The sequence below is a fragment of the Cebus imitator genome, unplaced genomic scaffold, assembly GCF_001604975.1.
Source record: "Cebus imitator isolate Cc_AM_T3 unplaced genomic scaffold, Cebus_imitator-1.0 Scaffold85, whole genome shotgun sequence".
Taxonomy (NCBI): Eukaryota; Metazoa; Chordata; class Mammalia; order Primates; family Cebidae; genus Cebus; species Cebus imitator.
This window is the reverse complement of record NW_016107400.1, coordinates 530,289-544,850: the sequence shown is the minus strand read 5'-3', so window position 1 is coordinate 544,850 and position 14,562 is coordinate 530,289. Positions and strand designations below refer to the sequence as shown.

General features: G+C 47.1%; 1 protein-coding gene across 4 annotated transcripts in view; it reads left to right on the top strand.

Moving 5' to 3' along the window:
* UNC45B (unc-45 myosin chaperone B) overlaps positions 1–14,562 on the top strand; it is a 40,188-nt gene that overhangs the window by 6,797 nt on the left and 18,829 nt on the right. For all 4 annotated transcript variants that reach the window (XM_017534221.2, XM_017534219.2, XM_017534220.2 and 1 more), the window contains 5 exons: positions 822–989; positions 1,947–2,115; positions 4,358–4,528; positions 8,847–9,018; positions 13,228–13,528. In XM_017534221.2, the coding sequence (XP_017389710.1) occupies positions 822–989; positions 1,947–2,115; positions 4,358–4,528; positions 8,847–9,018; positions 13,228–13,528 (981 nt within the window). The remainder of the gene's footprint in view (positions 1–821; positions 990–1,946; positions 2,116–4,357; positions 4,529–8,846; positions 9,019–13,227; positions 13,529–14,562) is intronic.

Below are 14,562 nucleotides of genomic sequence, written 5' to 3'. Positions count from 1 at the left end.
CAAAACCCTTAGCTGATAATGATGGTTCTGGTCATGCTTGCCTGGAATTCTCTCATCAGCCCTCTCCCCCGCACCCAACTTGACATCTCTTCGCCCACCTCCTCACCTTCTTCTACCGCCTGTGTTTCTCAGCCCTGGGTTCTCAGGTCCCGCTTGAGACCTGGGGCCTTTTAAGGTTCATGCATCCTTAAGTTGGAAGGCTCTAGGTGGGAAGAGATTTGGGAACCTGTTTGCTCAACTGCCTAAATTGACAGGTGAGAAGTCTAGGGTCCAGAGAAGTGCCGTGACTCACCCAAGCTCACACAGCTAGCAGGGAGCAGAATCAGAACTCAAACCCAGGGCTTTCAGGTCCCATCTAGTGTTTTTGCTGCCCACTTCCTGGGAACTTCAGATTCCCTGAACAGGAGAATCAACAAAACGTTTAAGGAAATGATTCTCCATGTAAAAATGCTTCATCTCTCCACCTTTTTTCTAGTGCTTCTCCATAAGCATTATACATCTTTATTTGAACGTAAGTGCAATTGGAGTAAACCTTTGCTTCTGATTCTGCATACCAATGCTTTTTCCATTGCTCTTTGTCTTTTTATTTATGACTTTAATGGCTGCAATATATTTCATCAAGCTAGTCTCTATACAAGTTACTTGGCTTTTTTTCTTGAATTATGTTCTTGGGCTGTGTTTCCAGGAGTAGGATTACAAGGTGAGAGAATAGAACAATGTTCCGAAATCCCAGTCTTTGCACTGGCTGCTGTACTTGCCCATGGTCCAGGCCTGGGTGGCCATACCTCCCTCGTAACCCTCACTGCCTCTTCCTCCTTCAGGCTGCCAACAATCTCATTGTCCTAGGCCGTGAGGAAGCAGGGGCTGAGAAGATCTTCCAGAACAATGGGGTAGCCTTGCTGCTGCAGCTTCTGGACACTAAGAAGCCTGAACTGGTGCTGGCTGCAGTGCGGACCCTGTCGGGCATGTGCAGTGGGCACCGTGCCAGGGTGAGAGCCTGGCTGTGGGGCATGTGGAGCAGATGGCTGCTGGTCCAAGGATCTGAAGGGTGACCTGTGGTCAGGGCTGTGGCTGGCATCATTGGAACCTGATAAAAAGTCAAAGCATGCTCCAGTCTCTTTTTCCCTTTGAGTTGGAAATGGGTTTCACTAAGCAAAGACAAGGTTATTGAAAATGTTTAATGCCGCTGGGTGCGGCGGCTCACTCCTGTAATTCCAGCACTTTGGGAGGCCAAGGTAGGCAGATCATGAGGTCAGAAGTTCAAGACCAGCCTGACCAACATGGTGAAACCCCGTCTCTACTAAAAATACAAAATGCTGAGCGTGGTAGCACGCACTTGTAGTCCCAGCTACTTGGGAGGCTGAGGCAGGAGAATCGCTTGAACCCAGGAGGCGGAGGTTGCAGTGAGCCGAGATTGCACCATTGCACTCCAGCCTGGGTGACAGAGTGAGACTCTGTCTCAAAAAAAAAAAAAGAAAATGGAAAAAAAAAAAAGAACTATTAGAACTCAAGAAAAAAAAAAACCAATTTTTAAAAAGAGAGCTTTCCTGGAATAAAAAAAAAAAAAAAAAAAAAAAAAAAAAAAAAAGAAAATGGAAAAAAAGAAATTGCTTAATGCAAAAGTGGTGAATGCAAAGGCTATGATATTTTACATTTTTTAATGCTAAGTCTTTGAAACCCAGTGTATAGTTTACACAACAGCACAGCTCCATGTGGTCTTGCCACAGTGCAAGTGCTCAACAGTGGCCAGTGGCCACTGCATTGGATGGTACAGCTCTGTCCTCTGGGGAGGCGCATGGCTTGTGTCAAGAGGTTTCCAGGACCAGGAAGCCCCATGAGGCACTGGCTGCCTGGGCTTATTTCTCTACTGGGAATGGGGTGGGGAGGATTATTACACCCCCTCTCACCTGCATGGTAGCTGACCATGGTTCTTGCTGGGGTTCTAGGCCACAGTGATTCTGCACGCAGTGCGGATAGACCGAATCTGTAGTCTCATGGCCGTGGAGAACGAGGAGATGTCTCTGGCTGTCTGCAACCTGCTCCAAGCCATCATTGACTCCCTGTCTGGGGAGGACAAGCAGGAGCATCGAGGGAAGGAGGAGGCCCTGGTTCTAGGTAGGAAACATACTTCAGTTTTGGTTCAAGGGAATGGGGAAAGAAAGAGTCAGTTGCCACCCCAGACTGGGCATTTCCTGTTTATGGAGGTGGCTTGGTTTTATATATTTTCTTTTCTTTTCTCTCTTTTTTTTTTTTGAGACGGAGTCTCACTCTGTCACCCAGGCTGGAGTGCAGTGACGCCATCTAGACTAACTGCAACCTCTGCCTCCTGGGTTCAAGCACTTCTCCTGCCTCAGCCTCCCAAGTATCTGGGACTACAGGCACATGCCATCATGCCTGGCTAATTTTTGTATTTTTGGTAGAGACAGGGTTTCATCATGTTGGCCAGGCTGATCTCGAACTCCTGACCTCAGGCCATCTGCCCACCTTGGCCTCCCAGTGTTGGGATTACAGGCATGAGCCACTGCACCTGGCCTGTTATATATTTTCTGATTATAAGAGCAGCAATTGTAGCTGCAGTATTCACAATAGCTAAAAGATGCACAACACGAGTGTCCATTGGCAGGTAACTGGATGAGCAAAATGTGGTATATACATAAGTAGAATATTAGTCAGCCTTAAAAAGGGAGGAGATTTTGACAAAATTATCTTGTTTGATTCAAAATAAATTATTCATGAGATTGATCATTTTTGGGGTATCTTTGTTAGCCATTTGGCTTCTTTTATTTTTGGATGGTTTGTTCATGTTGTTACCTATTTTTAAACGTTTTTCTTATTTTATAAGAGTTTTTTGTTGTTGTTGTTTCTTTTTTGAGACAGAGTCTTGTCTGTCACCCAGGCTAGACCGTAGTGATGCAATCACAGCTCACTGCAGCCTCAAATTTCTGGGCTCAATCCTCCCACCTCAGCCTCCAAAGTCACTAGAACTACAGGCTCATGCCACCATGCCTGGCTAATTTTTAAATTTTTCATGGAAACAGGGTTTCACTTTTTTGCCCAGGCTGGTCTCAAACTCCTGGCTTCAAGTGATCTTCCTTCTGTGGCCTCCCAAAATGTTGGTATTACACGCCACTGCACCTAGCCCTTGAAGTCCTGGATTTTTGATGTGACTCTGACTTACTATTATAATGGCCAGCTAGTTACTTTCCTTTTCTGAGCTAGAATTTTTGGAAGATTCAAGATGGCCCAGCTTGTGTGGCTGGCAGAACTGGAAATGTTGACCAGAAAACCTTGGTTTTTCTCCTTATGGCCTTGTTAGTGGCCAGCTTGGGTTTCTATAGAACGTGGTGGCTGGATTCTCAATGGACAAGCCCCAATGGGCAGGTGCCATGTAAACCTCTGTTTGTGCCACAGATCACATAGTAACCCAGAGCCAGTGTGGGAGGAGGTTACCCAAGAGCATGAATACAGAGAGGTGTGTTTCCCAGGGAGGCATCAATTCACAATCTTCCATGACTTCCTTGGGTTGAACATCTCTGCTACAAAATTTTTCCACATATTGGTTTCCACTCTGACCCTTTGTAGCTTCCATCTGCCTGTGGTCCAAAGTCTGTCCTCTGGATCCTCATAGAAGAAGTCTGTTATCTCACTCTCATGACATGGCTTTGTCTGAAAACGAGCCGTCACATCTACTTACATCTTTCCTTCTTAGGTGATGGAGCTGTATTCCTTCATCATGGTTATAATTCCTTCATCATTATTTATCTGACATGGTTTGGAGAGCTTTTCCTTTCTGTTTGCCTGCCTTTGGGCTCCATCCTAGAATGAGAACAAAAATCTCTAAGTCTCAGGGAGGGCAAAATCAGAAAAAGGCATTTACTGTTTAAGATCTACCAGTGGGCAGGAAGTCCTGGCGTTGCAGGCAAAAGCTTGAATTCAGGCTCCCAGAATGCCTGAATCTGTGGGGAGTGAAATGTCTCTAAAGAGTATAAATTTCCTTTCTGGAAAGTGTTTTATTAAATCAGTTTATTAAAAACTACATAAAGCATCCCTGGATCTCTGCCAGTCACTGCTAGGAGTGAAGAACTTTCGAAGAATCCGAACTGCTCAAGGATGGAATGAGCTGTTGTAGAAGTCAATGTTCAGGGTGGCTGGAGGACCCCTTGAGGGTGTTGTCTAGGGATTTCTCTCCCTTTTTTCGGGTGAGATGGGCAACTCTATACTCTCCTGGGAATTCACATTCACTTCAGGAAGTAGTGGATTCAGTATTTCCAGAGTCTAGAAGCTGCTGCTCTTCCTCATCGTATATATGTGAGATTTCCTACTCCTCTCTACTTACCCCTGTCCTCTTGTTCTTCAGACACCAAGAAGGACTTGAAGCAGATCACCAGCCACCTGCTGGACATGCTGGTCAGCAAGAAGGTGTCTGGCCAGGGCAGGGATCAGGCACTGAACCTGCTCAATAAGAACGTCCCCAGGAAGGACCTTGCCATTCATGACAACTCACGCACCATCTACGTGGTGGATAATGGTGAGAAGAGGGGAGGATTTGGGGCTTGCTCAAGCCTTTTATGTGGGCACCAGGGCACTGACAGAAAGTGGAAGATGTGAGGCTCTTGAGGTTTTCGGTCCTAACTGAAAAGTTGGGAAAAGGTATTGGCACATCAGGATCCACCAGTGGCCTGTGAAGGTGTAGATCAAGGCTTTGAATTCAGAGCCTGAACATACCCAAGGAGGTGCCCAAACGCATCCCCAAAACATGTGGGCAGAGCTACCTAGCAAATGGGGACAAGGACTCCACCAGCTGAGGGGTAAAATTCCAGAAGTCTCATGGTTGGTAAAATACTTCACAGGCCTTCTAAAAGGGAGGAAATGGCAACAAATATACTTTCTATAAAGCACAGTGAGAATGTTTGTAAATCCAAAAGTGTCTGAGACAGGTCTCAATAAATTTAAAAGTTGATTTTGTCAAAGTTAAGGACATGCCTAGAAGAGAGGAAACACAGAATCACAGAAACAGGCTATGGTCCAAGCCTTTCTCCAAAGATGATTATAAGGCTTCAGTATTTCAAGGGGAAAAGCAGCCGGGAGGGGAGACAGGGAAGGTATGGTCACATTATATGAATGCATATGTTTTAAGAGGAAGGAGGAGGTAGGGAAATAGTCAATTACGTATTTGTCTCCTGCTTGGCAAATCACCACTTTACAGAAGATAAGGTGAACATAGAGTGGACATATTTAAGCACTAGAATAATTTATTAAACTTGTGGAGGTATTTAACCTTTTATCTATAGCTATCTGCTTAGGAATAAAAGAAAGGCAGTTTCTTACATGACTCAGCTTAGTTTTTTTTTCCTTTGGTTTAGGGAATTGGGGTCCCAAGATTTTATGTCAGTTTTTAAATTTATTTTTATTTTATTTTTTTAGAGATAGGGTCTCACTCTGTTGCTCAGGCTAGAGTGCAGTGGTGTGATCATAGTCACTGCAACCTCAAACTCCTGGGCTGCAGCGATCCTGCTTCCCCTCAGCCTCCCGAGTAGCTGGGACAACAGGCACGCACCATCATGCCCAGCTAATTTTTTTCTTTTGTAGAGATGTGGTTTCACTATATTGCCCAGGCCGGTCTCAAACTCCTGGGCTCAAGTGATCCTTCTACCTCGGCCTCCCAAACTGCTGGAATTACAGGCGTGAGCCACTGCACTGGGCCAAGATTTTATTTTCCTTTCACATGTTCTAGCAGATAGTCACTCAATTGGTCAGCTGCAAGGTGTTACCTGTCTCCTCAATCAATTTCTTTGATGATTAAGGAATCATACTTGTGGTTTTACAATCTGCTATGGTAAATTCTTTTTCATAGGTTTTATGACACACAGAACCTTGTTCTAAAAGGTTCAGATCAGCGTTTCCCAGCTTGAAAAATATCTTTTGATATTGCGCTTCCCTTGCTTGGTTTTTACAGACCTCAGCAAAGTGCACGTGCAGGTGCTTAGACTTTAACACATTACTGCTAAATGCCCAAACCCCACTTCCTCCCTGCCTCATTCTGGTCTTCTCTACATCTATTATGACAGGTGAGCATTAATGGCACACCTTCTCTCTCTGCACCAGGATCTAGGCTCATCCACATGTTGTGGGATGGGACAGGTGAAAAGCAATATTTTTTATTCCATTCTTTTTGCAAAGGGCACCAACATGAATAGCAATTGGACAATTAATGTGGATTTAAAAATTGCAATGTAGAGGTGTTATGTGTTGTGCAAACTGGGCTGGGAGGCACAGTAAGGGAGCTGTCAGGACCTGGAGTGAGCTTTTGGGTGAGGGAAGGGGCAAAGATGGACAGGAAGAAGGTCCAGAGTGTTTGAACAGAAGAGAAATGAGATGCTCAAGGTGTGGGCAAGAATGGAAGAGGAGAATGGGAGATGAGATTGGAGAGGTGCATTTGAGGGAGGCTTTTGGGACCCAGGCTGGGGAGTCTGGGTTGGCTCATCAGGCCCTTCCTGTTACTCCCCAGCCCTGCTGAGCACTTTTTAAATGTGTGGTTTGACATAATAGGAAATGTACACATTTGGTCTCTGCTGCTGTTTCCTGGCACACAGCTAACCTCATAGTTACTGTGTGCCAGGAAAGTGATGTGTCTTTTTGTATGCTCATGTAATAACTGGTGGCTGGGAGCCCCTAGATGACCTCAGAATGTCAGAATGGGGGCCGGTTGCCAGGGAAAACAGCCATGCAATTACAGGATTGGAACTTTCAGCCCCAAGCCCCTTCCAGGGAGGGGAGAGGGGCTGGAGGTGGGATTCATCACTAATAACCAATGATTTAATCAACCATACCTACATAATGAAGCTTCTGTTTTAGAAGAAACCCTAACCAAAGGGGCTTAAGGTGCTCTCAAGTAGGTGAACACGTGGAGGTGCTGGAGGGGTGGCTACCTGGAGACGGCGTGGAAGTGCCACGCCCCTTGCCAATACATGTCCTCTGCATCGCTCCATCTGGCTGTTCCTGACTTTGTTTTTATTGTTGTTGTATTTAAATAATAAATTGGTAATCTAGTAACTAAACTGGTTTTCTGAGTTCTGTGAGCCATTCTAGCAAATTATCAAGCCTGAGGGAGAGGGTCATGGGAATGAGAAGTTGGCCAGTTAGAAGCACAGGTGGCAACTTGGACTTGAGACTGGTATCTGAAGGATGGTAGTCTTGTGGGATTGAGACCTTAACCTGTGGGGTCTGTGCTACCCCAAGTAGATAGTGTCAGAGTTAAATTGACACCCATCTGGTGTCAGAAGTAAGGGCTGAGAGTAGTAGTAGTTTAGGGAGGAAACAGAAGTTTTCCTTTAAGTGGCAAAATGTACACAGCAAAAAATTTACTGCCAGGCACTTTCTTTCTTTTTTATTTGTGGAGACAGGGTCTCCCTATGTTGCCTAAGCTGGTCTCAAACTCCTGGGCTCAAGTGATCCTCCCACCTTGACCTAACTAAAGTGCTGGAATTACAGGCATGAATCACTAAGCCACTTCCAGGCACTTTTATTTATTTATTTAGTCTTTGTTTATTTTTTAAAGACGGGGTTTCACCATGTTGGTCAGGTTGGTCTTGAACTCCCCACCTCAGGTGATCGCCCGCCTTGGCCTCCAAAGTGCTTGGATTACAGGCGTGAGCCACCATGCCCGACCATCCAGGAACTTTTAATTTCCTCCTAACATCCAGAGTTTCTTGCCTCCCAGCTTTTACCTGGAATGTTCTTCCTCCCACTTGCCTGTACTAAGCAAGGTCTGACCAGCTCCAAGCCACCCCTAAAACCTGGCTCTGAAATCCACCTGTCTGTTGCCTCAAAGGAAGAATAGTGTGACAGCTAAAATCACAAGCTTTGAAATCAGACGTGACTGGAAGCTTGCCCTTGCTATGTCACTGGACAACTTACTTGACTTCTCTAAGTCTTGTTTTTCTACTCTGAAAGATGGGAATAGTGATTCCTAAAGAGCAGGGCTATTGTTAGGATTAGATGAAGTTAATGTGTATAAAGCTCTCGGCACATAAGACGTGCTCGGAATAACTTGCAGATCTTATTTTGTTGACGTGAATCACCCCCCCTTCAGTGCTACCCTTCTATACTTATCACATCTCATTGTAATCTTCACATGTCAGTCTTCCTTATTGTATTGTGAGCTTTTGGAGGTCAGGATCGTATCTTTTATTTTGGTAGCCAGTACCCCAAAGATGCTTATTTATTCAACAAAGGCACGGCTATTGAATTTGCCCAGTGGGTGGTAGGAAGCCATTGAAGATTTTCAAGAGAAGAGATGAGAAGACATCATCATAATAAATATAAATATGGTATTTACTAAATAAATAATAATTACACACTCAGTAATAAACATTTATTGAGTGATAGTGATGTGTCTGGATTGGTAGTAGGGTTTCCATACATAACCTCATTGAGCCCTCAAACTTTATGAGGTAGGTAGTAGTATTCCCATTTTACAAATGAAGAAGCTGAGGCTTGAGGAAGAGAATATAAAATAGTATTTGGAGAAGACTATACATCAACCACAGAATGTCAGCACTGGTAGAGTCCTCTGAGATCAACTAGTCCTGATTTTGTACGTATGAACATAGAGGCCCCTAGAGGGAGGTAAATTGGTCAAGGCAGGGGCAGTGTCAGGTGTAGAACCTGGATCTGGGTCCCTTGACCCCATCCTGGTGCCCTTCACTCTGAATGAACCACATGTTGTCTATAGACAGGGCTGGAGAGAAGCTGGTGAGAAGACATCACTGAGTGAGGGGTGTGTTTGTGAGGATGGAGCCCAGCAGGAATAATGCAGGGCATTATTGCCACTGTCTACCCTGCAGGTCTGAGAAAGATCCTGAAGGTCGTGGGGCAGGTTCCAGATCTGCCATCCTGCCTGCCCCTGACGGACAACACCCGCATGCTGGCCTCTATCCTCATCAACAAGCTCTATGATGACCTGCGCTGTGACCCAGAGCGCGATCACTTCCGCAAGATCTGTGAGGAATACATCACGTAAGTTTCCTGGAGGCCTCAAGGGGTCAGGCTCTGTCTTAGTTATCTATGGCTGTGTAACAAATTATCCCAAAATGTAACAGCTTGAAACAATAATGTTTTATTATGTCACACCAGAACAGAAATTTGGGAGTGGTTTGGCTGGGTGGCTCTGGCTTAAGGTTTTTCATGAAGTTACAGTCATATGCTGGTTGGGGCTGCAGCCATCTGAAGGCTTGACTGGGGCTGGAAAATGCTTCCAAGATGGTGCACTCACACGGCTGGCACGTTGGTGCCAGCTCTTGGTGGAAGGCCTCAGTCCCTCTCCTTGCAGACCTCTCCACAGGCTGCTGAGGTGTCTTCACTGCATGCTGGCTGGCTTGTCCCATAGTAAAAGATCCAAGGGGGAGCAAGGCAGCAGGGAGATGTCTTCTCTACCTAGCCTCAGAAGACACGTGTCATCACTTATGCCACATTCTGTTCATTAGAAGTAAGTCATTTAAGGGGAAAAATTAGGTTTCACCTTTTGAAGGGAGGTGTGTCAATACATTTTTTAAGACACATTTTACTTTATTTATTTTTTGAGACAGGGTCTCACTCTGTCCCTCAGGCTGGAGTGCAGTGATATAATCATAGCTCACTGTAGCCTCGGACTTTTGGGCTCAAGTAAGCCTTCTACCTCAGCCTTGGGACTACAGGCACATGCCACCATGCTGGGCTATTTTTTTTTTTTTTCCATCACCCAGGCTGGAGTGCAGTGGGATGATCATGGCTCACTGCAGCCTCAGCCTGCTGGGCTCAAGCGATCCTCCTGCCTCTGCGTCAGCCTCCCAAATAGCTGAGACTACAAGCATGCACCACCACGCCTGGCTAATTTTTGTATTTTTTGTTTCGCTGTGTTGCCCAGGCTGGTCTTGAATTCCCAAGCTCAAGCAATCTTTCTGCCTCAGCCTCCCAAAGTGTTGGGATTACAGATAAGCTACCTTGCCCAGCCATGGACAAATTTTAAACTTACCACTGGCTTCTGTGGTTGAAAGGAGCAAATGTCAGCTTGTCAAGGAGGGAGGCCCAGTTCCTTCAGAACTAAGAACTGTGTGGTTTTGCAGAGCTAGACAGGGGTTAGGACCCTCAGCAGCTGCAGTTCCTGGGTCTCCGCACTTGCGCTGCAGTATCAGTGTGACTCTGGTGCTCTTCTGGGTCTGTTTCTCTTTGTGTGTCCTCACCTTTCTCCTGTCTCGCTGCTGCAAGACCTTTTAATTCTTTATTGCAATGATTCCCACACTTGTAAATTATTCAGATTTCTGAGACATCTCCTCTTGACTCAGTAGTTTGGGCTGTGGCTCTGGAAGCTGCATGCTTAAAAGCACTCCAGGTGAGTCTTAGGTGGGTGAAGACATTGCCTTTCCTCTCTTTTTCCTTTCTGTATTCTGGGGGTCAACAAACTTTTGCTGTGAAGGGCCAGGGAGTAAATATTTTAGTCTTTGTGGGATATATAAATCTCTGTTAACATATTTTTAAAAAATCATTTAAAATGCAAAAAGCTGGCTAGGTGCAGTGGCTCATGTCCATAATCCCAGCACTTTCGGAGGCCGAGGCAGGCGGATCACCTGAGGTCAGGTGCTCAAGACCAGCCTGACCAACATGGTGAAACTCTATCTCTACTCTATCTCTAAAAATACCAAAAATTAGGTGGATGTGGTGGCGTAAGCCTGTAATCCCAGCTACTAGGGAGGCTGAGGCAGAAGAATCGCTTGAACCCAGGAGGTCGAGATTGTAGTGAGCCAAGATTGCACCGCTGCACTCCAGTCTAGGTGACAGTGAAAGACTCCATCTAAAAAAAAAAGCAAAAAGCTGCTGGCCAGTTGTGGTGGCTCATACCCGTAATTCTAGCACTTTGGGAGGCCAATGTGGGAGAATCGCCTGAGGCCAGGAGTTCGAGACCAGCCTGGGCAATATAGAGAGACCCCCCCCAATCTCTAAAAATAATTTAAAAATTAGCCAAGCGTGGTGGCTCACCCCTGTAGTCCCAGCTACTTGGGAGGCTGAGGTGGAAGGATCACTTGAGCCCAGAAGGGCAAGGCTGCAATGAGCTGTGAATGCATTACTGTACTCCAGCCTGGGTGACAGAGTGAGACTCTGTTTCAAATAAAATAAAATAATGTGAAAGCTATTCTCAAATCCTGGGATTTGCCAACTTGTTCTCTACCCCATGGCTTCTACTCATCCCTGACGTGGGTTCACTTAGTTCTTTGCAAGTCTTCTCTCTTTTTCTACCTCAGTTTCAACTTTTCCTGCTGACTTCTTGAGTCCCTCATGAGGTCCCCAGTTGATTTCATTACCTGTCATCCAGCTCGTTCTTGTTTGGGTTTGTTGATTGAGGCCCCTTCCTGACAGCCTATGGAATGCTGAGAGGAGGGGTCACTGCCTTCATCAAATGGTGCCCCAGCCTGGCCCTAGCAGGAGTGGAATACACCCCTCTTCATCAGGGACAGGGTTGTGTGGGGGTCCAATGCCAGCTCAAAGGTCAGACCCCAACTAATTATGAGGGATGCTGGTTCCCTGGGCACTGAGTGGAGCGATGAGGCACAGGACATGAGATGCTTGAGCTGGAGGGGCTCTCAGAGCTTCCAAAGCTGACTCCTCTTCCCTGGGGGACTTGCCTAAATTCCCCAGCAATCAGAAGCAGACATGGGACCAGAGCCCAGGTCTTAGACTCTCAGTGTGAAGTTCTCCTGATCAGTCCATGCTACCTTCTTGCATTTATCTATTTATATTTTGAGATGGGGTCTTGCTTTGTCGCCCAAGCTGGAGTGCAGTGGCACGATCTTGGCTCACTGCAACCTCCGCCTCATGGGTTCAAGTGATTCTCTTGCCTCAGCCTCCAGAGCGGCAGGAACTACAGGTGTGTGCCACCACATCTGGCTAATTTTTTTGGTATTTTTAGTAGAGGTGGGGTTTCACCATATTGGCCAGGCTGGTCTTGAACTCCTGACCTTATAATTCGCCCTCCTCAGCCTCCTAAAGTGCTGAGATTACAGGCGTGAGCCACCGTGCCCGTCCTGCCTTCTTGCATTTATTTGCAGCTGCATTTTCACTGTGCACATCTGCCCTGTTTCCCACACTGCACCAACCTGGGCAGATGAGAAGCATCAGAAGGCCTGTCCCCTCTGACATTCCCATGCAGAGACTCTCATTCCCACGCAGAAATTCTCCCCTAGAGCAGATGGCAATAGATTCTGAAAGCAAGGCAGAACCTTCCTGGACATCTAGCCCACATGCTCACTGACAGGGGAAGGGACTGAGACCAGATCACCAGAGGGGACTGACTGGCCCAGGCCAGGTCACAGAGAGATACTGTGTGTCAGGCATCGTGCTAGGCCTGTTTGTGTTGTCGATGCTGTACGCTTCTCCCAGGCGCAGCAGCTTCTGGCTGACAGCTCTCAGCTATCCTCTCTCTTCGGGACTTGCCTCAGCTGGGGAGAGCCGTTTCACCCTTCCTGGGGAAGCCAGTGTGCAAAGACTCACCCCAGGCTGGTTGAGGTGATTCAGACCTATAATATCAGTGCTTTGGGAGGCCACGTGGAAAGATCACTTGAGGCCAGGAGTTTGAGGTCAGCCTGGGCAACATAGCAAGATCCCATCTCTACAAAAAATTTTAAAAATTTATCTGAGCATGATGGTATGTACCTGTAGTCACAGATACTCAGGAGGCTGAGGTGGGAGGATTGCTTGAGCCTAGGGGTTTAAGGTCACAATGAGCTATGATGGCACCAGTGCACTCCAGCAACAGAGCAAGACCCAGTTTCAAAAAGAAAAAAAGACTCACCCCAATTTGAAATAACTGTGAAGCATGTTCCAGCTCCAGAACTCCTTCCAGGCTGAGGCTTTGTGGTGACTACAAAATGCTTCCCTCTGCCCAGTCCTGCTTCCTTCTCTTCCCAAGAACGCCCTCTAATAAACTTCCTGCATGTCAACCCCTGAGTCAGAGTGTATTTCTCAGAAGGCACACCCGGTGACACATCTGTGATGTAATTTATCCTCATCACAACTAGTAGTACTATCCTCAGTTTACAGGAGCTGAGGCTCAGAGAGGTTTGCTGAATTGTCCAATATCACACAGCACATGAGCGGTGGAGCCAGGATGCAAATCCAAATCCGCCTGCCTCCAAATCTCACACACTTTCCACTCTCTTGGGCCAGTACTCTTGACCACCCTTGTCCTTTGTTTAGGGGCAAGTTTGACCCCCAGGACATGGACAAGAACTTGAATGCCATCCAGACAGTGTCAGGGATCCTGCAGGGCCCGTTTGACCTGGGCAACCAACTGCTGGGACTGAAAGGTGTGATGGAGATGATGGTGGCACTGTGTGGCTCAGAGCGTGAGACGGACCAGCTGGTGGCCGTGGAGGCCCTCATCCACGCCTCCACCAAGCTCAGCCGTGCCACCTTCATCATCACCAATGGAGTGTCACTGCTCAAACAGATCTACAAGACCACCAAGAATGAGAAGATCAAGATCCGCACGCTGGTGGTGAGTGGGTTCGGTACCACCTTCCTGCTCGGTACCACCCTCCTGCTCGGTACTACTCTCCTGCTTGGTACCCTCCTGCTCGGTACCACCCTGCTCGGTACCACCCTCCTGCTCGGTACCACCCTCCTACTTGGTACCACCCTGCTTGGTACCACCCTCCTACTTGGTACCACCCTCCTATTCGATACCACCCTCCTGCTCGATACCACCCTCCTGCTCGGTACCACCCTCCTACTTGGTACCACCCTGCTTGGTACCACCCTCATATTTGATACCACCCTCCTGCTCGATACCACCCTCCTGCTCGGTACCACCCTGCTCTGTACCACCGTCCTACTCGGTACCACCCTGCTTGGTACCACCCTCCTATTCGATACCACCCTCCTGCTCAATACCACCCTCCTGCTTGGTACCAACTTGCTGCTTGGTACCACCCTGCTCAGTACCACCCTCCTGCTTGGTACCACCCTGCTGCTCGGTACCACCCTGCTCAGTACCACCCTCCTGCTCGGCACAACCCTCCTGCTCAGTACCACCCTTCTGCTCGATACCACCCTCCTGCTCGGTACCAACCTGCTGCTCAGTACCACCCTGCTCGGTACCATCTTCCTGCTTGGTACCACCCTCCTGCTCAGTACCATCCTCCTGCTCTGTACCAGGTGCCGTGCCAGGCAGCAGGGACCCCAAAATGAATAAGCTGAGGCCGCTGTCCTTGGGGAGACCACGCTCAAGGGGGCATCAGACCCATCCACAGACCTCTGCAGAACAGGGCGATATCCAGGGGGCTAGTGAGGATGTAGGTTCAAAATGGTGAACTCTGCCACCTAACCCTGAGTACATTCGCCTCATGCTTATGAACAACATGAACACGGATGAGCTTGGGTCCAGAATGCATATTCAGGGCAAATTCTGAAAAGTCAGTTTCCTTAATCCATTTCTTTAAGATGCATTTAAATCCATTTTATATTTTTTCTACTTTAATTCTACCTTTTTTTTTTTTTTTTTTTTTATTAGAAATTATGTTTCCTTTTTTT